The sequence below is a fragment of the Capricornis sumatraensis genome, chromosome 22 (genome assembly GCF_032405125.1).
Source record: "Capricornis sumatraensis isolate serow.1 chromosome 22, serow.2, whole genome shotgun sequence".
NCBI lineage: Eukaryota > Metazoa > Chordata > Mammalia > Artiodactyla > Bovidae > Capricornis > Capricornis sumatraensis.
In genome coordinates this window covers 33,330,653-33,339,411 of record NC_091090.1, presented here as the reverse complement: position 1 = coordinate 33,339,411, position 8,759 = coordinate 33,330,653, and the positions used below count along the sequence as shown (strand labels likewise).

General features: G+C 35.6%; 1 protein-coding gene across 1 annotated transcript; it reads right to left on the bottom strand.

The window, feature by feature from the left end:
• Positions 1-276: 276 nt before the first annotated feature.
• LOC138069596 (olfactory receptor 10C1-like) lies at positions 277-1,236 on the bottom strand. Its single transcript, XM_068960938.1, has one exon. The coding sequence runs from the start codon at positions 1,225-1,227 to the stop codon at positions 277-279; it is 951 nt and encodes a 316-aa protein (XP_068817039.1). The 5' UTR covers positions 1,228-1,236.
• Positions 1,237-8,759: the final 7,523 nt, after the last annotated feature.

Below are 8,759 nucleotides of genomic sequence, written 5' to 3'. Positions count from 1 at the left end.
TTTGGAATACTTGTCTAGTGTTGGACTCTCCTATTAAATTCTTTAATAGCCAACTTCTTTCCAGAATTTGGCAGTCAGAACTTTAGCTATGGGAAGAGAGCTGTCTCCGAAATTACAAGCATTGTTACAATCACTGTTATTAAAGAATGTTCTTACAAAATAGTTTGACAAGTACAATATTTTTTCCTCCCTCCCTCCTTTCTTCTTTCCTCTTAGGTTGAGTGAGTATCTTTTGCAAAGAGGAATTTGTATGTTCCTCTGGTATTTACCCATGAGTCAAAACTTTTTCTTGCCCAGAGTTCTCCGAAGAGCTGTCTTGACTTCCTTGTTCCGTAAACTGTAGATGATAGGGTTGAGCATGGATGTCACCACAGTATAGAAGAGGGCCAGGAGTTTATCTACCCCTGGTGAATGGCTAGACTTGGGCCTCAAGTAGGTGACAGATCCTGAGCCATAGAAGAGCGTTACTACCAGTAGGTGGGAAGAACAGGTGGAAAGAGATTTTCGGCGGCCTTCAGGGGAGGGCATGATCAGCACGGCAGCTAGAATTCTGCCATAAGAGGCAATGATTAATAAAAATGGACTGGAAATGCAAAGAATGGCCACAACAAAGACTGCAGCCTCATTATGGGATGTATCCCCACAGGCTAGTGCCAGAATAGGGGGGAGGTCACAGAAGAAGTGGTCTATTTCACAGGGGCCACAGAAGTCCAAAGAAAAAATATAGTTGGTTTGGCCCAAGCCTACTATGCAACCCACTCCCCAAGAAATCATTGCTAAATGGACACACACTCCACGACTCATTCGTGTTGCATAATAAAGTGGGGAGCATATGGCCATATAGCGATCAAAAGCCATGGCTGCCAAAAGGCAGCACTCACTTATAGCAAATAATGTAAAGAAAAACATCTGTGTAGCACAACCCTCCCGAGAGATTCCTCGGGCCTCACTCACAAGGCTCTGCAGCATCTTGGGTATGACAGAGCAAGTGTATCCAATCTCCAAGAGAGACAAGTTGGCCAGGAAGAAGTACATGGGGGTATGGAGGACCGGATTGGTCCAGATGGCAAGAGCTATGAGAGCGTTGCCTGTCAGTGATGCTAAGAACATGAGTAGGATGAGGGTAAATAAAAGGAAGCACTGTTCGGTGACCTCAGAGAATTTGACAAATGCAAAGTGCTTCACAGACATGCTGTTGTCTTGCCACAAGGAACAATTGAGGTTCATGACCTTAAGAAAAGAAGAGCAAAGTCATCAGGAAAATTCTTTCGGATAGAAATATAACTCTTTATATTACTCTTAATAAGCTCCAGTGAGCCAAAGAGATAAATTTCTTACCTATAATTTAAAATTTTTAAAGTTTGGAAGTTATACTCATCCTGCAACCAGTACTATTTTATGTAACTATCCCAACTGATTTGTCCACAGTGTATCTAGTCAGCAGGCATAAAATGGGGAAAAAAAGTAAGCACAAATCTCTTTCATTCCTTCTTTTTATCAAATGAAGTTCCTCAAATACCTATTTCTTTCCTCTTCTTTTCCCACTGACTTACTTTCTTCACTCATTCACTCAACAAGTATTTATTAAGCAGAATACTTTCAAAGTATTTTGCAGTTACTGTAGGTCCTGGTTTAAAACAATGAAAAAATACCACTTCTTTCCAAAGGGAACTTATTTAGTTAAGGAAAGCAATAATTAAATGACTATTCAATAAATAATTGTTACAATGCAGAGAATTAAAACTTGGGTAAGTTCTGGTGACTGACCTACTTAGACTGGCTGTTCCAAAAGGGTTCTTAATGATGAGAAACCTGAGCTGAGATGTGAATGAAGAAGAGGCAACCATGTGAAGACTGTCACAGCCATTCACATCATGTCTATATTGTACTGCTGAGATAGTCACATCATTGCAACAGTTTTTAAAAAAAAATATATCTCATCTGCCAAGCTTTCTCCATCGGATTGTTGTTTGCTAAATGAAAATTACCCTTGCTCCAAGTTAAAAATCAAATTTCTTAATATAATTGATGAAAATCTATAGATCAAGGTAGACTATTGATAGACTTCTATCTCACTTTTTATCCAATGGACCATATGTTGTAGTCACAGCAAACTGCTTGCATCTTTTAATATGTGCCTTGTATGCATATATTTCCTTTTCTTTGTGTTTATTTTCCCCTGGTGGAAGGGCCTGGAAATTTGCCTCCTTATTTGTCCATCTATTGAACAATCTATTATTGAGTTTCAGCATAGCTTCATCTCCTCTCTGGAACTTTCTCCTCCAACTCCGCCTCTCCCTTGCCCTTGTTCTGGTCAGTTACATGGCCCTTCCACTCCATCTTCCCACCACTCTCTAACTGACATTTGAGCATTGACATTACTCCAAGGACGATTGATTGTTCATTTCTTCCTTAAAATAGACTCAAGAAGTTTGGGAGTGAAGAACTTTATTTATACCATTATTTCCACCAACCATAACAACAAATAAGTTCTCGTGTAATGAAAAAATTAGAATATTAAGCTTTACTCTGACTGCATATATATGCTGTCTAGTGGCACTTATTCTATTTTCTGAAGGTAATTATGATAAATTTCATCTCCTTTAAGTATCTCAAATGTGACAGCTATTTGTCTCTCAATCTGATAGTTACTACCAATTCCTGACAAAAATATTCCTTGTTCTAAATATGGATGTACTGCAGTTTAAATTTTTTTGGAAATGTCTTCAAGGAAAATCCTAAATAATGTTTGCTATGAAAGAGCAAAAGAATGAGGAGGTTTTTTCCTATTCCTCTGAACTGTTATGTTTTCATTAGTATAAACTGAAGTCATGTTTATTCTACATTTGTTTAAAACACATCACTGTTTATCCCACATTAATGTTTGATGCCAGTATATATAGAACAAAAGTATGCATTTTGAGGTTCCAAATTATTATGAACAGACAAAATTTGTGTGCTTATGTGTTCACAAAAGCATATGTACAAAGATATACATTTTTGCATATACACATATATCTTATACTGACAGAAACACACATTCAAATCCATGCTAAATAGCACAGTAATCAAGAGTGCTGACAGTCTTTGTGGGTTAAATTCCTAGTGCAGCCATCTAACACTGAGTCATGGCTAACATTTCCTTAAATATTTGTTCCTCAGTTTTCCCATTTTAAAAGGAAGTGATAGAAGTATCTTCCTAATGCAGTTGTTATGAGGATTAAGTGAGTTAATTCTCACAGAGGCATGTAGAAAAGTGGTTATGTACTTAAATATTAGCCATAGCAGTGCCTGTATACTTGCATACTCTTACAATAAATTTACCTTCATATATACTCCTTTTGCTGAATTTTATGTCACAGTCCCTAAAGTCCCTAATCATTCCTCCTGTTCATTCTCTTCATTTCCATTTCATATTTTTCTAATCATCTGCTGTGATAGAAAGAGAAAAAGTAAAAAATACATACATAAACAGATTTTATATATAATTACATAGATTCTATATATAATTATCTGTCTATAATCTATACATATAGAGATTCAAATATAAAAATGCCACATGGATGTTATGTCCTGCGAAAAATAGTTGTATATTATGAATCATTTTAATCTACTAATTTGTATATCCACTGAGGTATGCCACAGTTCCACAAAGTTAAGGAGAGAAACAAGTGGACTGATTCAAAATTCTGTTCAATGTGAAATAAAAACTCTGCACAATTCAGGGACCCTCAGTGTATATGACTTTGAAAAATTTGTTTACACATTGTAGTCTATTACAATGCATTTACACTTATGTTAAAGCATTTGTAAACATTTACCTTGCATTGTGGGCTTCCCTGGCAGCTCAGATGGTAAAGAATCCACTTGTAATGCACGAGACCTGGGTTTGATCCCTGGGTTGGGAAGATTCCCTGGAGAAGGGAACAGCCACCCACTCCAATATTCCGGCCTGGAGAATTTCCTGGATGGAGGAGGCTGGCAGGCTACAGTCCTTGGGGTCACAAAGAGTCCCAAGGACTTTCACATCACTCACCTTGCATTGTATCTAATTAAATTAACTAATATAATTTAATATCTATATTTCTTATGTAGCAACACAATTCAGTTAAGGTTGTGGCAAAGAAAACAAAGATAATAGTTGACTTTCATTTTTTTAAGCCTAAAAAATTTCTGAAATATCCTAACTTCTCAATGATAGACTATGCAGTTATATAGAATACTCTAGATGTAGACAAGTTGCCATTCATTTTGTCAGTTAAATAAGCAAATATGTTTCTTACTCATTCAACCTTCCTGTGTCTGGGAGAAACTAAAGTTTCCTCAGTGACACCGATGGAGGAGCCAAGGAAAAAATCCCAACCAGAAAAGAAGAATGCCTCACTCTTTCTTAAGTAGTGACATCATTAAGATTTCATTTCATAAATATTCTTGTCCATTTAGACTGTAGACAGCAAATACAAATACCGGTATTGGGGATGAGAGTTGAGGATGTGGGGAATGGGAGAAACCTACTGGTAGATGGCACACAGGAGGGCCGATTGCACAAAGGCTAATAAATGCTGATAGTCATTCAATATTCTTAGACTCTCAGGATGAATAAAAAGTCATCCTGTGATAAGTACTTTTTAAAACCTCATAAAGTTCAGAGACAGCTGAAAAAAATTAAGACATCCAAGATAGTGAAGGTCTGTGAGTGCTTCTAAATATTTAAACTAATAAAGAATGGTACTTTGCCTAGAAATAAATACTAAATATTTATAAATAAATGTCTGAGTGCACTGGAGGTGAGAATATAAAGAAACATAGTCAAATTCCCTTCTCCCTCCCTGTCACTGAGACTAATACTACACCAAGTAAAATCTGATTTTTTTCATTATTCTTTCTATTGTTTTCAGAATTTGCTCTCTATTGATCTTTGTGCAGGGACCCTGAGATCCATGTAGTAGAAGTCAGCTTTATGCACATAGCAAGAATGTTTAATTTTAATCACTGTCTACAGAAAGAGAGTGAGATGCTCATGGCAGGTGTCTGGAGTCTGCAGATAAGGAGCATCATAGGAAGTACAACAATTTGGCACATTCTTCTGTCTCTCACCTGACACATTTTCTTGATTTAAAGTTTCTGATCCATCATTTCTCTGTAAGGGAAGGATGATGAAGCCCTTCCCATCTTTCTTGCTGAGTTGTTTTGAGTTAAAATGGAAACATTATAGAGATAAACCATGAACTAAAAATAAGGAATTAAAATGCACTTTATCAGTTTCAAAACCTCTTGCCCTTTAAAAACCTCATGTTAAGAAACTCATAGGATGTTGCCTGCAATATCCCCTAGTATTACCAGACTATTAAAATAAACTATATTAAGTCAGTCATTAAGCAAATATGCACTGTGATATTAGTCTAAAAATATAGATGTTTCAAGCTCAATGATAAATTGTATTTGTCTATTCCAACTCAGTATAATAAAAGATTAAGTGACCATTGAACATTGACAAGATTCTGAGTTTGAGTCTTGAGATGGAGTTTCAGTGATAGTTGGATGCATGAAAGCATAGAGGAAGGAGACAAGATAATTAAAAAAAATAGTTTATTTATTATAATTGGAGGCTAATTACTCTCCACTATTGTGGTGGTTTTTGCCATACATTGACATGAATCAGCCATGGGTGTACATGTGTCCCCCCTGTCCTGAACCCCCTCTCACCACCTTCCCCATTCCATCCCTCTGGATTGTTCCAATGCATCAGGTTTGAGTGCCTGTTTCATGTATCGAATTTGGACTGTTCATCTGTTTCACATATGCCAATATACATGTTTCAATGCTATTCTCTCAAATCATCCCACCTTTGCCTTCTCCCATAGAGTTCAAAAGTCTGTTCTTTATATCTGTGTCTCTTTTGCTGTCTCTCATATAGGGTCATCATTACCATCTTTCTAAATTCCATATATATGTGTTAATATACTGTATTGGTGTTTTTGTTTCTAACTTACTTCACTCTATATATTAGGCTCCAGTTTCATCCACCTCATTAGAACTGACTCAATTGTGTTCTTTCTAATAGCTGAATAATATTCCATTGTGTATATGTACACAACTTTCTTATCCATTCATCTGCCGATGGACATCTAGGTTGCTTCTGTGTCCTAGCTATTGTAAACAGTGCTGTGATGAACATTGGGGTATATAGAGACAAGATAATTTTAATAGCTCAATGGCTTGGCTTCATGTGCCAACTCACTCAACCCCAAGATCCAATGCAAGTACTTTCTATATGGTTCTACTTTGGAAATCATCCAGCTTAAGTAATTCAGTTTGGGTCAATGCCACATAAATGATCCTTAACTGACTCAGTCTCTTATTAATCTCTGTTCTCATCATGAAATGTTTCTTTGTTTCCTCTCAGCCAAAGGAAAACATAAGAGACATTGTTAAATATTTTTTACCTGAAATAGAACAGTGCCTCTCAAACAAGAAAAACTCAATAAATATTAACTTTCATTATTCTGAAATTGTTCTTTCTAAAATGCTTGGAGAATATATACAATTTATGTAAATTAGTTATTAAAGATTGTTGAAATAATTTCTCATTGCTTTCCACAATTCACCCATAATCATTTCATTGAGGACCTAATATTTAGCTGGGTGATGCCTCAACATAACCCAGCATGAACTATGTTATCCTTTGGTTGGAGTAACATGCACAGGATGATCTAGGCATCTCTATTACCAAACAATAAGAGATTTGTCTATTTCCTGTGAAATGATTAGTTTAGAACAATTAATGGCAATTTTATGATAGAGATACTGGCAAACTGAGTAAATTTTATACTCTTCAGAGAAAGGGGAAATAGCTGATTAAAATAATGTCTAGAATTAAATAATGCCTAGAATTAAATAATGCTTTGTATGTTTTCTATCCATTTACACATTTTAATTCACTGTCTTCCACAATCCTCTTTTAAAAAGACATCAGTTATATCACATACCTTTAATCCTAATATTTGAGGGACAAAAGTAGATGGTTATTGATTCTGATGAGCCACTCCTTAATTTTTTCTGCACATTCCCCTTATAACTTCCCCAAATTCAGAGAATGTAAATGTCCTCAATCCTCAATCCCAAGACCATGCATTGAGAAGCTTTTGTTGTAATAAAGGCCATGTCTGTTCCCAGAAAGACTGTGTGTCTCTTCAGAGAGCATTATGTCCCTCCTAGCAGTGTCCTCAACTGCACGTGCATACACACACACACACACAGAAGAATGCAAAGCTGTGCTAGTTACATGATGGTATATTTGAGCTTTCCTCTGTCCTGAAAAAAAGGAATATGAATACATATGCTTCATTTCTTCTCCTGATTCTGAATACTTATCCTGCCTCCCCTTTCCCAGGAGACATTTTCTTCTCATTAGAGTGTTAGAAAGTAGTTTGATTCTGTCTCTCAGGGATTGCCATGGCCAAACCTCTCTCTATTTGTTGATATAGTAAATGCCAATATTTAGGAAGAAGATAAGTAAGATGTAAAATAGCCTGTAAAAACAAAAATAAATAATGGTAAAATATAATGAATAATCTGTATTATATGTAACTGCTATCATAGACTATGTACATAACATGATATGAATTCAAGTGACGTACTACTGGAACTAATTATTTGACCACTCTGAACGATTAATGTGAAATACTAAGATTTTAATTTTTTGTCTGAATTCAGATAGTCTTCAAAAATAATTATGAAAATGACAAGTAACTTTCATGTTATTATATTGATGAGTTAGTATTTTTTCTGATTGTTATAAATAAATCATAAAATAATAATAAGTAAATCTTAAAGATCTCCTAGCTATACATAAATTTGGCCAAGTGCCAACTGATTTGTATCAAAAGTAGTGAAGAAAATCAAGAGTCTATTCTGGCTGGTTGCTATAAGGGGAACAACTTCTGTCAGGAACCAGATAAAGTGATGGAGGGCAGGAGAGTTAGGTGCTATTCTGAATCTCATTTTCTGCCCCATTGACTTCCATCTTTTTTAAACATTAGAATCCCTTTGTGCTTAATCACTATACTCTTAATATACATTGAAAGAGGCAAGAGCTATGACAAATTTAATAATGTTTATAAACAAGTTTGTATCTTATTCCTTACAATAAAATCCATGAACATTAAAAAAAAGAAAAAAATAGAGTCAGAAGTACTTATTAAGATGATGAAAAAATTGTAAGCTACTGAATTATGTCCATGATATAAAATTATGTAAATGATATAAGAATTGAGTAAGGTACTGAATATTCATTATTGACACGACACAATGGCAAAGGAAAAAGACTAGGGAAGAGGAAGTTGTTATTCAGACAGAAAATTCCCCTTATTGTTTCCATGTTAAATACATTATGCCCAGGAGGAGGTCAAGGTGGAGGAGTAGGAGGTCGAGGAACTCACTTCCCCCAGTGATCTCATCAGCAGTACATCTACAGTAAGTCCCTGACATCTGAAATGAGTTCCATTCTGAGAATATGTTCATAAGTCCAACAAAGTCAGCCTAGATACCCAATGAACACAATCAGCTATATGATACTGTACTGTAATAGATTTATAATACTTTCACATAAATAATAACATAAAAAAACAAAAAGTAAATCTTATAGCACAGTACCTTGAAAAGTACAATAGTATAGTACAACCGCTGGCATACAGAGGCTGGCATTGAGTGAAGAGGCAAGAAGAGCTACTGACTGGAGGAGGGAGAGAAGGTAGGAA

What these genes read in the sequence shown, in the direction of transcription:
- LOC138069596 (XM_068960938.1), bottom strand. Translation starts at nt 1,227, where the DNA reads ATGAACCTCAATTGTTCCTTGTGGCAAGACAACAGCATGTCTGTGAAG.